This window comes from Echeneis naucrates, chromosome 1, assembly GCF_900963305.1.
Source record: "Echeneis naucrates chromosome 1, fEcheNa1.1, whole genome shotgun sequence".
Lineage (NCBI taxonomy): Eukaryota > Metazoa > Chordata > Actinopteri > Carangiformes > Echeneidae > Echeneis > Echeneis naucrates.
In genome coordinates, this window is record NC_042511.1 from 6,652,215 (window position 1) to 6,674,093 (window position 21,879).

The 21,879-nt window shown below is 41.9% G+C and overlaps 1 protein-coding gene across 3 annotated transcripts; it reads right to left on the bottom strand.

Moving 5' to 3' along the window:
• Nucleotides 1-3,632: 3,632 nt before the first annotated feature.
• Nucleotides 3,633-21,470, bottom strand: rgl3a (ral guanine nucleotide dissociation stimulator-like 3a). 3 transcript variants are annotated; one of them, XM_029509670.1, is made up of 19 exons: nt 21,385-21,470; nt 20,856-20,962; nt 19,813-20,059; nt 14,386-14,675; nt 12,640-12,684; nt 12,354-12,523; nt 11,530-11,645; nt 11,125-11,436; nt 10,936-11,039; nt 10,635-10,719; nt 9,671-9,739; nt 8,529-8,615; nt 8,395-8,427; nt 7,902-8,023; nt 7,719-7,814; nt 7,151-7,283; nt 6,780-7,043; nt 6,178-6,292; nt 3,633-5,582 (listed from the first exon to the last, which is right to left on the bottom strand). In XM_029509670.1, exons 3-19 carry the CDS (start codon nt 19,990-19,992, stop codon nt 5,401-5,403), a joined length of 2,403 nt encoding a protein of 800 aa, XP_029365530.1. In that variant the 5' UTR covers nt 19,993-20,059; nt 20,856-20,962; nt 21,385-21,470; the 3' UTR covers nt 3,633-5,400. The 3 variants fall into 3 exon arrangements, with proteins under 3 accessions (XP_029365530.1, XP_029365539.1, XP_029365547.1); XM_029509679.1 differs by having other exon boundaries at nt 20,856-20,939; nt 21,385-21,461; XM_029509687.1 differs by lacking the exons at nt 19,813-20,059; nt 20,856-20,962; nt 21,385-21,470 and adding an exon at nt 15,912-16,079.
• Between the last annotated feature and the right edge of the window lie 409 nt (nt 21,471-21,879).

The following is a 21,879-nucleotide window of genomic DNA, read 5'->3' on the forward strand; positions in this document are numbered from 1 at the left end:
CAGCCGATCTTCACAGTAAGCTTTGCGGTGTCTACCTAAGAAGAGCCTCGTGCTACCTGCTGCAGTCATGAGCTCTAATTCAGCCCAGACAGTTTCCCACCAAGCTGTTGGAGAGCTATGACTCAGGTCTTTTGAATGCTGCTCCTCAGCTTCCACGGACAAACCATCATATTTGGCAGCTGTATGTGCACAGTGTAAACACTTGACTGACATCAGAGAAAAATGGATGAGCCCCTGAACGCATGAGCTTAAGCAAATCGTTTTAATTCTGAGCAGACACATTGTTCCATAAATAATTTAACGACAGCATTGCTGGAGATCAATGAAGTTATTTAAATGCCGACAGGAGGTGGGATACCTGCATTTATAGGGAACTGCACTGACATGTTACAGTAAGGCAGGAAGTGTTTACACGTCGTTTCCAGTAAGGATTTGTTAGTTACTAATAACGCATTCATTGTATAAACAATAAGTTAAGTCGCCCTACAAATGTGACTTTGATAGGCTTTATTTAATCATGAAAAGAAAACATTTATTGGTTTTTGTTTTATATATATATGTATGATGAGAGTTATGATCATTAAGCACCAGTTTCAGCCTCTGAGCCACTAAACTGACTGATCTGCTCGGAGAGGAAACACAGAAAGCCTGTACGTTCACGGGATGCTATCTTGGTTTGGCTGTGCAGAGACATGAGAGGGGAGCAATGGAAGCATGACAGGAAGGGATCTCTGCAAAACCAGTGTGAGCAGGAACAACAATTACATCCTACATTCAGACACGTGAGCACGGGATTAAAACCTGAAATTATCCTTTAACGTACATATCTGTCTCAAGTGGATCTACTATATATATATATACCGTCCACGCAGCTGAGATGGTGCTGTTCCATCAGGAACAATGCGTAGTCAGCACTTTTCACATAAGCCAACGCTATTGGCGCTCCAGCAGCCTGACAGGCCAACAGCATGTCGGAGGTGTGGTGAGTGAGGTAACCTGCAGTCCCTCGTGGTGGTTATTAAGTGGATTAACCCCTTTAGATTAGTCTCAGCCATTTCTCCCATCTGTCTCCTGTTACACCACAAACCTGCTACTGTAAGAGCACCCCAGGACACACACACACACACACACAGGAAAACTAAAGAGGCATTAGAAATATGTTGAGATGAGCATGTGATCAAATCCTCTCCCACTGACCCACTGCACTGTGACTGTTTGTGACACACACACACACAAATGTTCGATCATGTTTACATTTTACTGTAGACACGCTCTCTCAGCGGCCTCACATGCAAGAAACCCCATTCACTAATCTGTGATTAGTCGTAAGTTGTTATTGTCGCTTGAGTGACCAGGAGACATGGCGGTCACTGTATTGACACATGAAGGAATTAGCAAGGCACGACTTTGGACATTGCTGTCTGTTTGGAGGGATTTAGACTATCTAGACTATGTGTGTCACTGCGTGACACTGTTGAGTGTGTATAAATCTCGTTTTATAAATGTTGTTCTGATGGAGGTCTGAAGAAAAAAAAAAAATTCAGAGGAAAACCAGCACACACTTTTACACTTTACATGGTTTGCACGGGACAAGAGCGTGGATTTTTGTCATGGTTTGTTTTAGTCTGATAGAAAATGAATACATTCAAAGAAATTGTGATGTTTTGAGTACGTGAAAGACTCGACAACACTTTCGTAGTGATGCTTATCTCTGTACTGGTCTGTTGCAGCAATCTTTCAAATCTAGAGAAAAAAAAAATGTAAAAGTTAAATAAATTACTCGACTAGGTCAAAACTAAATACATGTCAGGATTGTTAAAGGGCAAATACTAATGTAATAACTGCAACATCCCAACATCTGAAATCTATTAACAATGTGTTAAGTTAGCAACACTGCAGACTGTAAACACCCCGCTAAAAGAGCCAGTTTGAACCAGAAACTCCATCTCAGTGATGAAACACTTGGCTGCCTAGTGTAGGAAATCTGATGAGTCAGTAAGTTTAGTAATTGATAAAACCTTTAAGTCATATGAAGTATCAAATCAAAAGCATATCTCTACAAATGAAATATTTTGTTACCTACAATTGTACCTACAAACGTTCCTGTGAAATATGATCCAGTTTTTTCAGATGGCGGTTTCAGGAAAACGTTAAAGCTGCACATTACATGGTTTATGCACGGGGCAGGCGTGTGCATACTGGCCGTTATTAAATAATGTGAAGTATCAAAGCAAAAACACATCTCTACAAAGCAGCCATTTGGTGCCGATGTGCTGAATAAAAAAATATTTCAGCTGAAGGTGCTGTTAAAAACAAAAGCGGGCCAGGAGTTCAATCATTCACAGCATCACTCCGTGGCAGCAGAAGAAGGTGACGAATCCAACGGCTCAGTGGTCATGAGATTGACTTGAACTTTGACATAAGTCATCCTCGCACAAAGATTTAGGTCAGAAGATAATGTTGCTGATTCGGCTCTGAAAATGCAGATGGAAATCTGCTAGATTAAGCAGCACTGTGTGTAACTTAGTAGCCTGACTCACTCCAGGGAGTTCTGTGAACCAGCACACCTCAGAAACACAGGCGCATCGCCTGTGAGACTGGGCTTAACTCAGACTAAACTATTTAACACCCTCACATGATACCACTTCTCCAAATGTTAGCGACCTGACAGTCTATTGAACATTATTATGCAGATCTGTTCGTACTGGCACAGAGGCCTGATCTGGGCGGAGCACAACTCATTAAGACTCCTTTCAACAACCCAGAGCTGAGAAGAACAAGAAACTACAACCGCAAGTGCTGACAAGGAGCCGGCTCTGTCACAGCCTGGTTATTTCTTTTTTTCTCGCTGACACAGAGAGAGATATGGGTGGTCAGATGAGGGTGAGGAGGAGAAGCATGGAAGTGAAAGTGTTGCAAAGAGACACATGAAATACCACATATAAAATAACTAAATACAACTGCCAGCTAACCACAGGTACAGGTACTCTTGGGGCAGGAGGAGTCTGGTTTTGATCTGGTTGATCTTGCTTCTGAAGTTCATATTTCACACAGATAGAAATCTATTTGACTGGCAAACATGTTTAAGTGGGGAAAAGTGGGTTAAATATATGGAAATGATGGCTCAGAAAACATCCAGCAGGACTGAAATGGCAAGGTGCGCACACATCACACATCTGTCACTGTGACCTTTGACCTCTGCCGACCTTCCCCGCTGACCCCACTCCTCGTTAGCTTTAGCTGCATATCTGCTGTACGTCAGTCTTGATAACGGGATGCTTTTTATTTTTTCCTACTGCTCTGACTCATTTTAGGTTAACAGCCAAGAAATAGGTCACTGCCGAAAAGACCTCAGGACAAACCAATTGTTTGTCTTTGCACAGGAGCAGGGTGAGCAGAGCAGGACTGAACGTTCAAATAGTCAGTGTCTCGCTCCATCTAGTGGTCAAACTGCAAACATTGTGTGTATCCACAGAGTTTCTGTTGTAACTGCACTGTGACACTGAAGTCTAACTGTAAAAATGAACTTTTAGGTTCACTTTGATATCAATCATAATGTTACCCTTTCCTCTTTATCTGGACTCAAGAAATGCATAAAGCAATACAACACATACCATCAAATTACACAAAGATAAATAGTAAATTGACTTTATTAGTGATTATTTAATATGAATTATAAACAAGTGCGTAGATTAAACTTTAAAATAAAGAATCTGCTGCAATAAAATATAAACAAAGACAGTTCAGTTTAAATTATCATGTGCACAATGTCAAACGTACATTTGAAACATAAGGAGATGACTCGAGTTGACTAAGCGCACAGTCAACAGACAGGCCGAAGTCAGACTGAACACTCCTTTTATATATTGCCACTGCCAGACTTCTACCAACCTTTAACATCTCTTCCAAAAAACCTCAGCAGCTTTGAACTCAGTGATGCAAAATTCTGCACAAATTCAGCAGTTTTCACCAAAGTGTGAGTCGTCTTTTTTTTTTTTTTGTGTGTGTGTGTCATTTATTTTTTTTAATTACTGTAAAAGAGGTATGTGAACCATTGGGAGTGTGTCGTCCAGTGATTAATCTTAATTTGATCTATTTGTCTGAAAAATCAACACCTGCCTGGTAACTTTGGGGAGCATTTCACATCACTGAGATGATCATATACATCACATAAATTCACATGCTCAGACACTTCATTTACACATACAAGAGCCATTCTTCGGGTACATTTCATCCATAACATTGCACGTTGGCGGGTGGCGCTCAAGTCACGCCATTCATAAAAAAAAAAAAAACAAAACAAAACAAAACAAAACTCTGCATCAGAGCATAAAGTGACCAGCAGCCTCCCCTGAATCAGAGCTGTCCCCATCAGTGAGTAACATACAGAGACACCAAGTGCACATTATGCTCACATGCAAAGTTTTACTTTATTTGAAAAAACAAACTTTTTCTAATGAATTCGGTTTAGCTTATGAGATACTACGACAAGAAGAGCACCAACAGCTGCTGAGAAGAGCCAAAATAAAAATGAGAACATTTTTATGATGCCACTTATGCTCTAAAAGCTGAATACTGAAATGCATTACATAATAATTTAAGTTGATAAAATGACATTAAAACATTTAGATTCTCCTCCTGAAGACGGGTAAATATCTGAATGTTTCTTACTAACTTTAAGCAAAGAAAGTCACCCCACCAGGATCGACGGGCCTGGATCAAACAGCCTTTCAAGCCAATGTGATCCAGATCACTTTGATACTCATCATTTTACAGCCTCACTGTCTGGCTGTTCTTCATCATGCTGTGCGTCGTGGGGAATCTCCTGTTACTCATCTGAAATAAAATGTCCCATTGCAGCTGTTCAAACCAACCGCATCGCCAGTGTGTTGGCTTGGTCCTGCAGACCCACATCAATGTTCGTCATCCTGCTCCCCTGCAGAGTTATGACCAGGCCAGCTGTAACTGGCTGCTGGAAAAGCTGGTGTGTTCCTCCAAGGGGGCAGATGTAGGATCCACGGCACACAAAGATCCAAAAGGTAACACGTGTGGGTTCGTCTAAAGAAGGAATCTAAGGTCGTCCTGGGTCAATGTGGCTCACTCATCCAAGTGTGTTTAGATTGGCAGAGGATAACCACACAATACAAAAACGTTCTTCTTGTCTCTCGTGTGCGCAAACATTTAGACTGTTTTGTGGTGTAACACACTTCCGTGTTGCTTCCAGTGAAGACAACTTCTTCAGGCTGCTTTCAGTTGAAGATTTTGATATTCTTCAGAGTCAGAGCAGCTCATTTATACTGCAGGGTGACCGTGGCGGGGAAGCTGATACAAACAGCCACAGCTGTGTTGTGCGGTTGTTGCTGCAGACGCAAAGATCCATGATTTTACAGTTGTACTCCTCTAACCTTCAGTTGGGACTGAGGCACGTAATTTAGCATGGCGGCTCTTGGGCTGAGCTCCAGGGCTGGAAGAGGAGCCTAGGAGTCTCCCAGTGCTCCTACAGTGCTGCCGCAGGACAAAGTCGTAGTTGGCGGAGGTGCACATGGCATAAAATACATTGGCTTTGTCAGGGATCTGGAGCTCTGAGGCAGAAAGAGAGCATTTATTTTCCCTCAGCCCACCTCTACTTCATTCCAACACTTCGGAGAATGAGAAAGTTTCAGAAATATCCCCATTGAATCTATTCTAAGAGAAAGATCTGTTAAATAGCCTATACTTTTTGCCCCCGTAAAAACATTAACCAATTTTGTGAATAAAGTTTGGACACACCTTCTCATTCAAATGAATAATAACGTGTGTCCAAACGTTTGGCCTGTACTGTAGCTCATAGCTTATTACAGCCAGTATCAGAGAAGAAACGGTGCTTTTGATTAAAATATTGGTATACATTTGTATAATTTAAACAGAGATGTTCAACGTTGTCTTTGTATTTTTATGTAAACTCAAATAAAGGAACAATACCTGCCAGTTAGACTCAAACTTGGAAGGAATGGAAGGTTTTGAGGCTTTTACAACATGTCAGCCCTGCCACTCACCAGCATGGCCATCAAATTTAAGGCAAACAATGGCGGGAAAAAACTACGAAACGAGACACCTACCATCGAGTCCTGCTCAGCTTAGTAGGTTAGACCTTTCATCAGACAAGATTTGACTGATGTTGTTTGAAGAGATATTCACCTTTTCCATTGTTGAGCATCTGGCAGAGGCTGAAGTCGTGGCAGCTGACATCCTCCATGTTGTGTTTCTCAATTGCTCTCTGAATCACCTGAGGTGTGTGGTCCTGACTGGTCAACTGGAGAGGACACATCACAGTGAGTCACAATGATGTAACGATATTATGTATAACTAAAGAAAGACATTATTGTAGGAAGTTACCTTTTGAGGGAAAAGTTTTTCAGATTCAGTTGACATCAGTCATTATTTTTCAATTTGCATACAACTTTTAGTAACAGCCAGTTGATTTAAACGTTTGAAAACTTTGAAATAACTGAATCTGAAGATTAATTAATGTGCTGCCGTGCTGAAGGACTAATTCTATTTCACTGTATTTATAAATGTCACTGAGGAAATTGCTAAGATGTCAGATTGTGCACAACATCCATCACTAAAGACGTTGTTCGATAGTAACCTTGATGTTATTACTCATGAATGACAAATCAGTGGGCAACGTCAACTGCTCATGCTTCTACTTTACTTCAGAGCTCACATAAAATCAGCCATCAAGAGACTGACTGAATGATTGACTCATCACAACACGATTACAAAACCACAGTCCTTACCAGTATGCTCTTATAGACATTCCCGTTGCTGACAGACTCCACACTGACTCTGATGATACATGAGTCAGCGACCTGTTTGTTGTAGACGGGCAGCAAAGCCTGAGAGGAGCAGCTGGATGATGACGACGACTCAGGGCTCAGTGTCAGAGGAGAAGAGCTGAGGTCTGGCTGAGAGGAGCTGCCGAGAGAGCTGGACAGATTGGGTGAGGAGGAGGGAGAGGAGGAGAAGTCCTCTGCTACATTGTGAAGTGATCCAGAGAGAGACTGAGAAGAAAAAAAAAAACAAAAACAAAAACAAAAACAGGATAAAATGTGAACATTTCATACCAAGTATCTACAAATATGAGATGGGAAGCAGCATGTGCTCGTACCTTGAGTTTCAGTCTAAGGGGGGACGGCTGAGGGACGGAGAGGTCCTCCATGTCTGAACTGCTGGATCCAGAGGACACACTGATCTGATCAGCGTGGGTCTTCCTCAGGGAGCTATCACTGGGTGTTCGCAGCCTGCACAAACACACAGTGTAAGATGAAACGCACGTAAGAGGAGTGTTGGTGTTAATTATTTCAGCCATTTATCACTGACAATGTTAAAAAAATGATGTAACTTTGCGTGTTTGTCAGTGAACAGGACATTTCAAACAGAGGCCCAGAACTGTATTTAATATTTACAAAACATTCTCTTCTACTACATCCCATACCGTATAAAGTATCACTTTTCAACAAACATATTCAGGGTTGATATAGCATGAGAGAAAAAGATCACAGACTTCCTGTGCCTAAAGCTCCAGACAGGAGATTCGAAAACTACACTGAGATGGATTTTAGTTCTTAAAATTATGATATTTCAACACTTCAGAAACTTCCAGAAACACTGGAAACGTGTGAAATATGAGACTTTAACCTTCTTGACATGTTTTACATTAAGCTGATATGACTTACGAGGCGAGTTTCTTAGTCAGTAGACGGCTGCTCCATGAAGTGGGAGAACTCGGACAGGGGTCAACTGGAGGCTCCAGGTCACGGGACAGCTCGTAGCTTAAAAACGAGGGGCAAAAAAAGGTTAAATAATATACAATGTCATGACTGCGTATTTTACAGTAGAGAGGTCAGTGTTTGTCTCACCTCTCCTGGTCTGTCAGCAGTGTGTGTGCCTGCAGCCAGGCAGTGATATGAGGGTTCACTGAAAAGCTGTATTGTGAACAGGAGGCCTGAAGCTGTCGAATCTGGGAGAGAATCTCAAACTCCTGAAAAAAGACAATAAAGAAGGCCCAAGAGTCAGAAATTAAGTGCCACTGAATTCATCCTCTCTTATTCACAGGTGCTACAGACTGGTCCTCTGCACTGTTTTGGTGAGGTGGCTCACAGAGCTCATATGGAAAGTGTATTCACATTGGACCCAAGAGGAACATCTCAAGCTGGAGAAATAGATATATTCCCTTCAATCGCTTGCTTTGAAACTTTGTGATATTCACATTTCTCCTCTTTGACAATTCCAGTGGGTGGTTGAGATCAACGGTTGTTATCAGACTGGATAAGATGTTTAGTTTGTTTCTTCTGTGCTAAGGATGTTAGCAGCAGTCATTCATATGAGACACCACTAGGTGGGGACACCTACCCGTCGGCGCTTCTCAAAGTTGATGAGTCCACCCTGTGAAAAAGTAAAAACAACATAAAGCAACATAAATCAAATTATGAACCATAAAAGGAGCAGATGGAAAATAAAGCTATGGTTGGGTATGTGGTAGTCACCTCCACGGTGTCAGGCAGAGCTGTGTCCAACATGGTGAGGACGGTCAGATAAGTGCCCAGGTACGGCACGACACCACTGCTTACACTCTACACAGAGAAAAAAAAATAAACAAAACAAGCAGAAAATTTACAGTTCAGTTGGTATGTCTGCACTAGTGACAGACTAACAAAAAAAAAATACAATACGGACAAAAAAAAAGAAAAAAAAAAGAAAAATGTATTATGAGCAATAAAATAATATTGGTTTAGTTTTACAAATGTTCAGTTCAAGTGAATAAACTTGTGGCTGTGACAAGTTAATCAATCCTGAATGATTAAGTCTTTGTTTGTTTTTTTTAGTAAGTATTCTTGGTTTAATATAGTTCTACAGCCAAATTCTTCTCTTCTTAAAACTATGATATTTTTAAGACAAAACAGAAGTGGGAAAAAGGAAAGAAAGAAAGAAATTGCAACACAGTTTTTCTCTGGTTCCCGGTGCTATTTTTAAAAGTACTTATACTGTACATTTGCAAGAAGTTTCAAATACTATATGGTGATTCTCAGGATGCTGATGAGAATGTAGTTAAAAATACAAGATGACTGACACACACAGAGTGAAATGAAACTGAGTGATTATGGAGTTATAAAGCTGTTACACAAAGCCCCCCTCCCTTCCCCGGACTAAGTAAACTGCCTAAGAGTGGGGAAACGCTGCACACACGTCAGCTTTTACATCTTCTCCTACGTACAGACATTAACAGTCACGTGAGTTGTAACTATTGAAACCTTCTGCCATTAAAGAACACACAGACGTAAGAGGGAAGTGGAAATGTGAGCTCAACAACATGTGTCTTTTAGGGAAGCAGAACTAATTAACCAGGCATAGAGAAATAAACCTCTGCCTTTCATTCTGTCACTGGTTTGGAGTTTATTCTGGTGGTAAACCATAAATTGAGGAAATATAAGGTTATTTATAAACTACATGAAAATAGCACTGTTGCCACACAAGAGGGGTGTAAGGTCCAACCCCCTGACTGAGGCCTTTCTGTTTGGAGTTCTCCTTGTGCCGTGCACATGAGGTAAACAGGTGATCCAATAATTGTATTTCTTCATAGATTGGGATAGACTGGCGAACTGCCCGGTGTGCACCATGGACTGATTACCTGTTTGGACACCGAGCAGAGCTGTGGTGATTTAGGTCCTGGGGTGCCACTGTCTGGGTGACTCTCATCCTGCAGGAAACAGACACTCCCGTCAGCACAGATGGATGTGAACAAATGTGAGAGAGCTCTGTGTGTGAGGACTGTTTGTTCTTTTCAGGGTTGAGCACCTGCGTCTGAGTGTGAGAGGATGTGAGTACTGTGGGTTACAGGGCAAACTGAACACAGTCCTCAGGTGTGAGCTGTGCATGTGTGCTCGGAAACTATCAGAAAGTATTCACACAACGAAATTAAACCTCGTGATTTGCACCGCTGCCACTTGTATTTGTGGTGGCTGCTGAAAGTGGCCTTCTCGTTGTTATGGAAACGGAGCTGTTGATAACAGCAATATCACTAAATACACATTCATATCAAATGTTCTTCACAAAGGGACAAAGGACACACTGTAGAAAGGCGACTTGAGTAAACATACATACAGCCTTTAGATTTAAGTTGGGAAAAAAAACAAAAGACAGCATGAGCTTAGCCCCTCCGGAGGAAAACCAATTATCTGACTTTTAGATGGCATTTATTGGATGTGTTAGAGAAGAAGCTTTGTGTGGGCCACAACAACAGGTTGTGTCACCTTTCGTGATACACTGAGGCTGCAGTTTAATTATTTTTCATATTTCACTAAGTGGAGAAGTCTTGAAAACATCAGAAAATTAAAAAAATGTCTGAATTGACGTATATTTAGTCTTATTTCGCCAAATACGACAAGGCCACTCCACAACGAAAGAAATAGGTGGATGAGCTCCAAACGGAGAGCGTTTCAACTGTTTGGGCCTCCTTTTATGCCCCTTTTCGGCGCCCCAGGTAGGAGATAACCTACTCTGGGTTTAACTGTCAGCCACTCCACCCATTACTCTGGTAGGAAGAAGCCCTTTGCATGATCTTTCTCTTCTCACTTCAAATAACATTTGTTTACCTCCACAAGGATCTCTCTGGTGGTGAGCAAGCAGTTGTCATCAGGGAAAGCCTCACACAGGTTGTCAAAGGTGGCGACACTTTCCCTGAAACCAAAACATATTCATTTGTTAAAGTTGTTTTTAACTTTTATGGGGTCAGAATTTACCTTGATGTGGCTTCATCAACAACATTCAAAAAAAATCACTACAACTTATTGATTTAATGCTTTTAATGCTTGGCCATTTTTCACTTTGTGGCTTAAAAGAGTAACTCTAACAGACGTCGGCTCCACAAGTCCTGACCGGGAGTAAACTGCTGACCTGCTGACAGCGGCCCACGTCTTCTTAAGACGATACACTGCGTTAGACTGCAGGGCTGAAACGATCGCTCTCAAAGAGGAGAAATTCTTCAGCCGCCTGCATTCCTGTTGACATACAATGCAGACTTTAAATCACCCAAAGTTCCATTCGTTTGTACCAGAAACTTGAAATCTCTTTTTACACCCTGACCTGTGCAATGGCAATCCACCTCTCGATGGTGCGTGCTCTGTGGGCAGGGCTGGTGTGCGAGCAGCGGGGTGAGCTCGGGGCAGTGAACGGGTACAGGAATGTAGAGGAGGATTTAGGTGACAAGATGGGAGAGGAAGTGGGAGGGCTGGGTGAGGACGGGCAAAGGAGCGAGGTGATGACACGGTTGGTGACGGCGTTGAACAGAGAGATGGTGGCGCGGACAGTAGGCGCAAGATTTCGGTTGTCTTTCTTGTCACGCTGGGACCAGACGCAGCCCAGACAGTGGAAGGGCACCACTCTGACAAACAGGTCCTGAGGGAGAGACAATGACATGCGGACAGGATTCCAGGGAAAACGTGCAGTGAAATGGCAGTCAGCTGTGATACATTTGTTGATGAAACCTACAGCGTCCAGTCTGGTCATCTGCTCCGCTATTTCTGTCACAGGGCAGTCCATAAAACTGAATTTGTCTCCTCCATCCACTGATCCACAGCTGTCCTGTGATGCAGAGTGGCTGCAATCTGTCAACACAGCAAACCATAAATGGCAGCGAAACAGGCTGTGAGCTGAAAACACGGACGAATGTGTGGTAACGCATCAATCATATCAGAGAAAGAAACACCCTTTTTATTAACACAGCTGGATAAAAGTGACAAGTTTATTTTCACAGCGGTCGTTCATTTCACTGATTTCCATCACTGCTGTGTCAGTACAGACCTCAGCTGACATGCACTCTACAATTTAAAAGGAACTGATGAGGCATTTAACGCTATCTTCATTTAAAGGGGACAAATCTATTGTCCAGAGTCCAGCCGAGGTCCACGCGCTGCTGCGGGAATCTGTTATATTGATATATATGTTCAGACCTGCATTAACATGCATTTTCAGTGATTCGACCACAAGTGATCCTACCTCAGTATGATTGTTGGGACTCATAATAAACTATTTAATTCTTTAAAGTTCTGCTTATGTAAATTCTTTAGGCCTGAAGAATATGATCTGTAGGCCATGACATCTCTGCACAAACACACTGCTAACACGGACATTACATTATTTCATCTCTTATTATTTATTTAGTCCCTCTTTCTAATCGTTTATTTTTTCCACTCTGAATGACAATTTAGAGTGGCAAAATGAAGTCCTTGACATCCTATACCTGCAGTGGGCCACTGTGGCAGTACAGCACATAAACAAGCAAAAACACATAACTGCATCGCATCCTCCTGTACCTTGTTCCTGGAGTCGCTTGAGCAGGCTCTCGGCACCCTGAGCCAAACGCCTGAAGCACAGACGATGTCGTAAGTGAACACACAGCAGCTTGAGCGCCTTGTGCTGAGGGGGCTCATGGAAGTCCTCATTGTATTCATCTAGCCACAGTCTAATCACAGGCGGTAAGGTGCTGAGGGGAGGTCAGTCCTGTTAGTATTCATTTGCGGAGCAAAGTCTGTAGCACTATGAAGCAATGTTAAACTATGATTTTGCGACTTTAAACTATCAGAGTGAGCCCGTACTCACCTCTGAAGGGAGACGGTGTTGTCAAGGTTGGCGATGAAGTCCTCCCTAAGGAAAAGGACAACACAATAATTACCTGAGAAGTACGTATCAATGATGGGACAACAACAGAGGGATCTGGTGACAACCTGTAAACAATCTGGATGGCTGGTCTGACCCTTTGTGACTGTTCACCCTGAGGAAATACCCTGCAACACGTCAAATCTCAGCAGATACTCTGGGCTTATTTTAGGGTCAGAGCAAACAGGCAATGGTTTCCCTCAGAGATAATAACGACATCACAAAAATATATTCACATTACGAATGAAGCCTTTTGTACATCACGAGGTGACAAAAGTATCTGAAGTTTAAAATTTCTGGGTTTCTTTGCCCAGTGTTATTTAGGGAGCAGATGATAGAATAAAATGGCTAGAGTTTATAAAAAAGGTCCTCTCAGGTTACAGTACAGGGTTACTGACAGCAGAAAAACATCCTGTCCAAAGTCCCGTAAGGCAAAGGAGAAAAATCACAGGAGTCCGACCTCACATTGAGCTAGAAGGACACCTGTTGCCACCAGCACCAAAGATATGAGGGCAGCTGTTTGACAAATAACACACCAACCCTGTGCTACTAATGACGTCTTTGTACTGATAAAGAACTGACTGAGGAAAAAAAATTACCACTATGGAAGATCATAAATTTCTATTAATGGCAACCCAGGAAGAAGCAAAGACCAGCAAGTCTTTTTGTGGCACTTAGTGACAGATGATTATTTGTCAAACGAAATCTGACTAACCGAGCTCCAGCTGACTGACAAAGCTCTTTCTTTGGGCGTGGAGGTCGGCGTCACACCGTCCTGGCTGCTTTGTTCAACCCATGACGACAATGCGTATCAAGGAAACCTGCCCTGGGAGAATTTATTATAATCCTGGCGCTTGGAAAATTAAGTTTGCTTGTGGCATGTTGTGATGCCTGGTTACAGGTACTAGGTGATGCACTTGTTATTTACACTGATCACTTTTTAGACACACTGGAATAACACATCAGTTATGTGATAAAGATTTTGTTGACGTCAAATACTTAAGCCTCACACTCAGACCAAGAGACAATTTAGAGTCACCAGTTAACCCAAACGTGATGTCTTTGGACGGTGGGAGGAAACCGCACTACTTGACAGAAACCCACGCAGACACGGGGAGAACATGCAAACTTCGCACAGAAAGGCCCCAGGCTGGTAAATGAACCCGCGACCTTCTTGTTGTGAGGCAACAGTGCTAACCACTATTGCCGCTGCGCTGCCTAACTGATAACAAAAATTGAAAAAAGATAACAGCTGTGAAATGCAATTCCCTGATTGCTCCAGCGCACACGGGTACCACACATTTTTCATTCCACTCTTCGCCCTGTGACTCCAAACAGTTCCATCAAGATTGATCGTTGTTACAACAATCCAAAGTATAGTGTCCCAACAGTCCCGACAGTTTGTCCATGTGGGTCATGGCAAATACCAGCCTGAATTGTTAATTACCGTGTGGGCACATGACTATTGATTAGACTCATCTGGTAGTGATTTTGCATTTTATCATGTTGTACTCCTCAGACAATCATTGGCCTGTAGCCCTTTTTGCATATATATATATATATATATCAAACTCTGCTACACAGAGGAGAAACGTGAGCAGAGAAGGTTCCTTTGAGTCAAATATAAACAATTACATAAAATATGGCTCCTCAGACCAGCCGCACGTGTCAGATCAACAAAGGTCTCACCTCTGAAACAGCAGCTCAATGAGGGTCCTGGTGCAGGTGAATGCTCTGTATGTGGAGAGGAAGACACGGGTGAAGTCGGGCTCCTGATGCTCCTGGTCCAGCAGATGGGTGACCAGGCGCTCCAGGGTGGCAGCCTTCAGCCTGCGCACCTTCACCGTGTGGTACTGGACGCAGCTGGAGGCCGTTGGGGGCTCTTCTGCGTCTGGGCTCGGCAGGACGGGTTCTCTGCGAAGCGTGATGCCAAAAACGGCGCCATCCTCCACCTCGTCCCCCCACTCCTGCACCGGGTCCTGCAGGGGAAAAGTCATCAAGACATGGTGAACAATAAATAAAATACTTGGCACGGCCTGCTTTGCCGAGTTCTTTATTGTACAAGTTACAACAAATGTACAAGATTTCATTTAACTTTATGAGGGAATTGTTAGTAGCAGGCACTTTTTTTTCTTCAAACCTAAAAATCACATCTTTCCAAATTGTGGCAGGCTCCTTTGCAAGCTGCTTTACCCAATTACTGTGACCACCTCTCACAAATACCACACGACAGTTGCAATAAACCTTCAAACGGAGAAATGTCGCTACAAAAGGCCAAACTCCACGTCAATTGACCTCATTCTTCAGATTCTGCCTGTAACCTGGCCTTGATCTCTGACGCAGATGGATACCTGGCGAATGTAAAGGATGATTGGACAAAAGCATCTTCACTGCCTGACACGTATGCAAACACTTTTCTTGATTAACACCATTGAACTGTAGAGAAACAGCGGTAAATGAAGAGATTATTAGGTCACTGTTTGATCTGAACTGGCCTAAAAGAAAAATGTCTCATCGATTTGGACATACAACCCATAATATTTGGAATAGCAAATTATTGAAGCATTGGTGCCACATCTAAGCATTTTATTAGATAAAGAAATGATTAAGCTATACTTAACTGAACAAAACCTGTATTATCTAAAATATTTAATTTTCTTGAGAAATGTAAGATAATTTTTCGCTTATTAGTCAGGACTACTACTACTACTGTATGGAAGAAAATACATACAAAATAGTGATACACTATGTTAAACCTGAGAATATTATTAACAAATGAATAAATAAATAAATAAATAAATAGCATTCATACGAGCACCAGATACGGCTGTGATTAACACTATTTCTGTCAGTGAGCCGAGGCAAAAAAACAAAAAAAAAAAAGAAAAAGAAAAAGGAAAAAGAAGACTCCCCAACACACATTCATAAACAAACTTAAAGGAAGAACTGTCATTTTGGATTTATAGAAGAGATGAAAGATTAGATTTCAGAAGCTTTTCAACTTCCCAGTAACAATATCTGCGCCAAGAGTACAAAAACAAGGCTGGGGGATGGGGGTGGTTTTGTCAAGTAAGTCAAGGATACATCACAAGAATGAGGCTGTATCAATTAGAGAGCGTGTGTCCTTACAGGCTGATTTCTATCCAAGAACACCTGAAAGCTCACACACACACCTCTGAATGAAAGCTTTCCATCAGAGCTGTCCCTGAACCTACCATGGATAGGTGCCATTTCCCCATGTTGAGGCGCTGTGGCTGAACAAATCCCGGTCAGGCACTGCGCTCCGTGCTCCGACAGCTCGCTGCACACACGCTCATTTCGGACACGGACTGGACTGATAAATGTTTGGCTGTCAGGTCCAGGCTGGGACACCGACGGTGACACCGGACTGACCGGTTTGAGGGCGGAAAGAGGTCCGGGAATGAGCGGCGCCTCTGTGGGCGGGGTCTACCAGGCAGGTGTGGGCGGGGCTAGCCATATGGACCAATGAGATGGGAAGATAATATTACGCACATCCCAAACCAACAGCTGAGACTGCTGCAAGTCCAAAATCAAAAGTTTAAGGGGCCACCTATTAGCTTGTCTCCATTATTTGAATACATCCCAATCACTTTACCAGCAGCAGCATCTTTTTACAGAACGGGCATGAGGTCAACCTGTGACCGCAAAGATAAAAAGTATTCAAACCCTTTAAACTTTTTCACATTAAGCGATAAATCTGTCAACAGAAAAAAAGTTTGAGGGGAAAAAAAAAACAACAAAAACATGTTCCACTGAAAACTGAACTCTCACTGCAGTGATTCACAACCTGCCCGCCAACCAGCCAATCTTCAGGAAATATGATGAGTAAGATGAGCTCTCCTTCCTTAATCACAGAGATGAATAGGAGTGGGGTTTTTTTTCTTTTCAGACGTTGTTGTGTTGTTGTGAAATTAAAGTAAGTATCTTGACTTTGTTTTAAATTAGTCAATTGTGTCATAACCAGTGTTTGAATTGAAGAACTGCCAACAAAGCTTTACTAAGATATCATGTTCTTAAGAATGAGAGGGTTAACCTGCAAACATGAAAATTCATGTTGCAAGCTGTCCAAATCTGCCAGGAAGTACAGAGGAGCAGTAAAAGCCAATCTGTACAGAATTGCTCAAAGCATCAATAAGTAGATTTGATGTAAATATTCAAAATGGCATCTGACAAAAACAATGGTTGAAAGCATGAAGACAAGGTCAGATTAGACAGGAAAGGTTATGAGGTTGTATCATTCCTTCACACAGAGACTTGTGATGTTTTGTCATTGATGATCCAACAGAGTGGCGTCTGTGGACCTGGGAGAGCCAGTAGTCCGAGTCAGAGATCAGCTGTGGGCTCTGGTGTCAGGATCAACAAACAGTGTAATGGTTTATATTGTATCTCAGCTAGAGCGCAGCAGTACGACTGACTCAGGTGATAAACAGAGCAGTGATATCATGAATTCTTAAAAGCTTTCATTCAAAAAGCAGAGACCAAAGTCATTCTGATGCTTCACTGCCTGCATCATGAATTATTATTACTTTTGTGGTTGTTCGTCTTTACATGTGCAGGAGAAACCCCGTCTCTCACTGTCTCAACTCCCACCTCCACTGCCCTCAAAGAAGCAGCGAAGCTATTGGATTGATGCATCAACAGCCACCTGTAATAGTGAATTATGTCATAAGATTTTTACTATTTATTTATTTATTTTTTTTTATGTCAGGAGAACACTGAATCCAAAACACCACTGTTACTGTGGTATTATGGCAGCTTTTGTTCCACCTCATGACTGTCATTAGAGTTTATTGGTATGGATATATTGTGTTGTCTCTAAAAACACGGAGACAATATTGTGACACCTGGTGGACAAAAATTTGAGAGATCAACTTCTAAGTTTTCTTGCGTTTTTCTCTATATGGATCAAGAGCAGGCTTGACAGCTTGAAGCACATTGTGCTGGAAAATGTGTGTTTTCATATTCATGAGATCAGAGATAAATTTGGAGGAACAGATCTAATGCCAGATTCTCAGATATTTCTGTCAACTGGAGGCGAAGCAGTCAAAGGAGTCAGTGGTTCAGTGTCAAAGAATCTGGTCGGGACAGTTTCAGTTACGTTCCTGCTTGCAGGGGAATGCCGAGTGAAACAGGACTACTGTGCTTTGTGACTTCAAGGATGTGTAAATCAGGGGAAATGTGCAAATTATGAGCATTTGACACTTAAGTTCCAACATTCAGAGTTAGATTGAGGAGAAGCAAAACATTACAGTAGCACTGAGAAGCAGGAGAGATGGGATGCATTTTATCAGGTCATCCACAGCTCTTACAGCCCCAAAACAAGAATGAGCTCTTTGTTCATCGAATGAGTTTTTCTCTCTGAACTGAACTGAAAAGCCACCTTCATTTCCCCCTGCTCGCCCATGACACCCAGTCTGCACACAAGAGCAGAGGAACAGTGCCAGGAGAGGCCCTCAATTAGGACGAATTAGACACATGAATGGGTGATGAGGTGGCAGATAGGCATTCAGCCAAAGCAGCATGGTGCCAAAACATGTTCAAGTTCAAAAGTCCAAAAGATTGTTTTACTTTTACTTTAATCTGAAAACGCACAGTGAACCCAAAGTTTACTGTAAGATGTTACGACTGCACTTCCTCCTTGGTGTTACTGAAAAGCTGCTGATTATGATGGTAATGATAGTGATGGCACCTCGAGTGAAAAATAGAAACAATGGCGGAAGTTTCCAGAGAAAATCCTGAGTTTTGACTATGACAGCTGGTCCCTCACAGACACAGATGCAGATACAGATGAAGGTTATGTATTATCCAGCGGCAGCCACATCAATGACTGAGCCATGACGTGAAGGCGACGCTGAAAAGATGAGTCACTTCAAATAACATAGAAACTGGTGATACACAATGAGAACAATTTGTTGCCACAGCCCTTGTGGTGGTCAGTGATGTGAATTCATAGAACACACAATTGCACACAATCCTGTAAAAAGTAGTCACTCCCCAGGGACTTCCCTGTGTATTGATTTCATTAAGAAGCTCCTTAATGGCAAAGTGGCAACAGATTTATAAAAAGTAATGCCAATTTACCGTCAACATGTAATGGAAAATAAGTGAATGCGTAAATAGTCCCCTCCTTTTCAAGTCAGTATTTAGTAGATGCCCCTTTGGCTGAAATCAAACCACTGAGTCTCATGCAGACTGAATCAGTTTGCCCTAAACAATTCATTTTAACCCTCTAACGTTACAAACCTTCTGGGGCCTATTGGCGAAGAGCATGCCCTCATCCTAAAGCATCACAGTGAGGACGGTGTGTTCACGGAGATGTGCAGTGTTGGAGCAAAAAACCTTCCTGTTGAGCTTAGAGTCTCCCACATGTCTTTGGTTGAACTCTAGCTGAGCTTCCGTTCTCAATACTAAAACCATTTTAGACAAATTCACCACACTGAGATCATCTCCATTTCATTAACTGAGACACCACTGTTTAATTAGCTCAGTTACCTTAAAGGAGTTTAATATTTATGCCATCACTTATTAGCTTATTTTACATTTTATATTTTTAATGAATTTATATTTCTTTGTAGAAATCTGTTTTCAATTTAAAATTTCTGCAGTCTTTTTCTTCCAAAAAAAGAAAAAAGAAAAGAAAAGAAAAGGAAAAAAGCCAAATGATATTGAACATAATTCAATTTATAAATGCAATAAAGGGTGAGCATTTTTTATAGGCACTGTAAGAGCCAGAGGTGTGACTTGATATTTTCCCTAAAACTGGCTCAGCCTCGAATGCTCATGCATCCTTTAAAAAAGTGAAGCTATAAACTCTAATAACAAAATTCTCCAAAGATGTTCCATGTCATTTCACAATAAATCATATTGTATTGTAACATCTCCTGCTGTGGGGTGGAAAACCCCAGAACAGATGAGGATTTCCGTTGTTGATATTTCAGGGGAAAAAAACTGACTGTTTTAGGAGTTTCGTTTAGGAACCCTGACAAAGTTAATAATGCCTACACAAAGCTGCAAAATGAAACAAAATGGCAGCAGGTCTGCAGTATCAAATGATTCAAGGGTTCAGGGCACAAACATGAGCAAGTGAGTCCTCACCTCATACTCTGCGTCGGTGTCTAATAGCTGGAATCTCCTCAGCCACACGCCAGGCTCCGTGTCCACGAGGATATCCACGCAGTGATTGGGCCGCAGCCACAGCAGCTTTTTCATCCTGCTGCGGAGGCTGTAGGAGTTCCCACCATCGCTGCCTCCACACACAGCCAGAACGGTCCTCATCTCCCGCTCTGAGTCACGCTGCGGGCCCCCACACCTCGTCAGATCTCTCCCACACTTGGTGCCTCATCTGTGTTGGGGAGGAGAGCGTGAGTGCACTCACCCGCAGGTCATCACACTTTATTTAACTTGTTCAAAACATCAGTGTCCACAGCAGCTGAAAGCAACAACTAATATTACAAAACCTCCTGTTTTCCATGAAGCAAAGACCAGTTCTAAAAAAAACTGTGTCAGAGACAGTTGAATATGAGAGTAAAAATTAGAATTAGATTACGCAGGCTGCAACAGATGAAGGACTGATGGAACGTCTATCACAATTCATCAGCAACAAGAGCAGCACATGTAACAGTGATGAATAAAATCAGCTGAACTCCCTTCAGAAGAAAAAGAACATTTGACCATCGAAACTACAGAGAAGAGCCACCACTTGTGACCTGTTTCTGTCTTCATGAACTGAGGCGTTGTCTTTTGAACAAACAACTTTATAGCCATAAGTCTGAGTCCCAAATAAACACCTATACAAAAACACATTGTACAGAGCACATAGATGTCAGTGGGAATTTAGCTTGTACTGAAATGACGGCACTTGTACATTGTGTTCTCTTCAGAGGCTTCTTAATTACTTAATCACAGTGAAGGTGTCAAACACAGATAAATCTTTTTGACCTGTCAATATAACAACAACAACATACATAAATCAGATTCAAATTCAAAGCACAACCAATCCAAACTATTGAATACCTACTGATAAAAAAAGGAAAAAAAAAAGAAAAGAAAAAAAGAAAATTCAGATATCTATGAATTAAATGATGCTTCAGATAAAATTAAACCAACTGCCCTAAAAGAAAATAAAGAAGTCACTTAACTGCAGTTGCTTCTCATGAACCAGCATCTCATGAATCCTGATGAAGATCCTGTTCCATGTTGAGAGCTGCGTTTCTCCAGCCAGACTGATCATGTAGAGACAGTGAGACTTGGAATGAGACAGAGGCATTTATTAGAGGAAGGATTGTTCTTTGTGGGTGGACGATGCTCTGCGCATGCTTGTACGCGTGTGTGTGTGTGTGTGTGTGTGTGTTTGTCCTCCTATTTGTCTCTGCTCTGACATAATGGCTGTTATTATGTACAGTTTGATTGTATTTTACACCCCATTGTCCCAGGTCACTGTCTGCTCTTCACAGTAGGGCACAAAGCTCAATATTCACATTGGTCTTAGACACAAACACTGAAACACAGGCTGCATAAGGAAGATCTGTTTCTGCTTAAAGAAACAAACTTTTAGAATGATCCACAGCCTGTCTTGATTTTTCCCTGTTTTTAATCACTAAATCTATTAGTTTGCATTTGACTGGCTGATATTGAGTTTTCTTTGATAACAATTGGAACATTTCTTACCTGCCAGCGGTTTGGAGGCTCCTATTCAGAGCAGGTGATCGTATATCGCCCCGACATGTTGACGGTGTCTGAAGCTTTACAGGAATGATGTTGAGGAAGCGCTGTCACGGACTGGCAGCGATTCAAACTCTGTACCCGGAAGCGCAGTGCCGACGGCTCTCACTGATTGGTCGATACGCGCTGACGTACTGATTGGTGGCCGATACGTGAAGTCTGTTCAATTAGCTCGGTCACTTTAAAGGAGTTGAATATTCATGCCATCACTTACTGACTTATTTTACATTATTTATTTATTCTAAAATAAATTAAAATAGAAACCAGTTGGTGTCGTCGTCAACCTCATGGAGGGCCTTTGCAAGTCTGCAGACATTGCATTAAAATTAAAACTCGTTTGTTTAAAGGTGTTTGATATTAATATTTAACTGTATAATAGTATATTCAGTATTAGAATAAGAATGATGGATATACAGAGCTATAAGTATACATAAACAAATC

What these genes read in the sequence shown, in the direction of transcription:
- rgl3a (XM_029509670.1), bottom strand. Translation starts at nt 19,992, where the DNA reads ATGAGGACCGTTCTGGCTGTGTGTGGAGGCAGCGATGGTGGGAACTCC. An exon ending in ATTGAGCTGCTGTTTCAGAG is followed by an intron (nt 12,685 to 14,385) that starts GTGAGACCTTTG and finishes CCTTTTCCTTAG; the next exon opens with GGAGGACTTCATCGCCAACC. An exon ending in TCTGCTCGGTGTCCAAACAG is followed by an intron (nt 8,616 to 9,670) that starts GTAATCAGTCCA and finishes TTCTCTGTGTAG; the next exon opens with AGTGTAAGCAGTGGTGTCGT.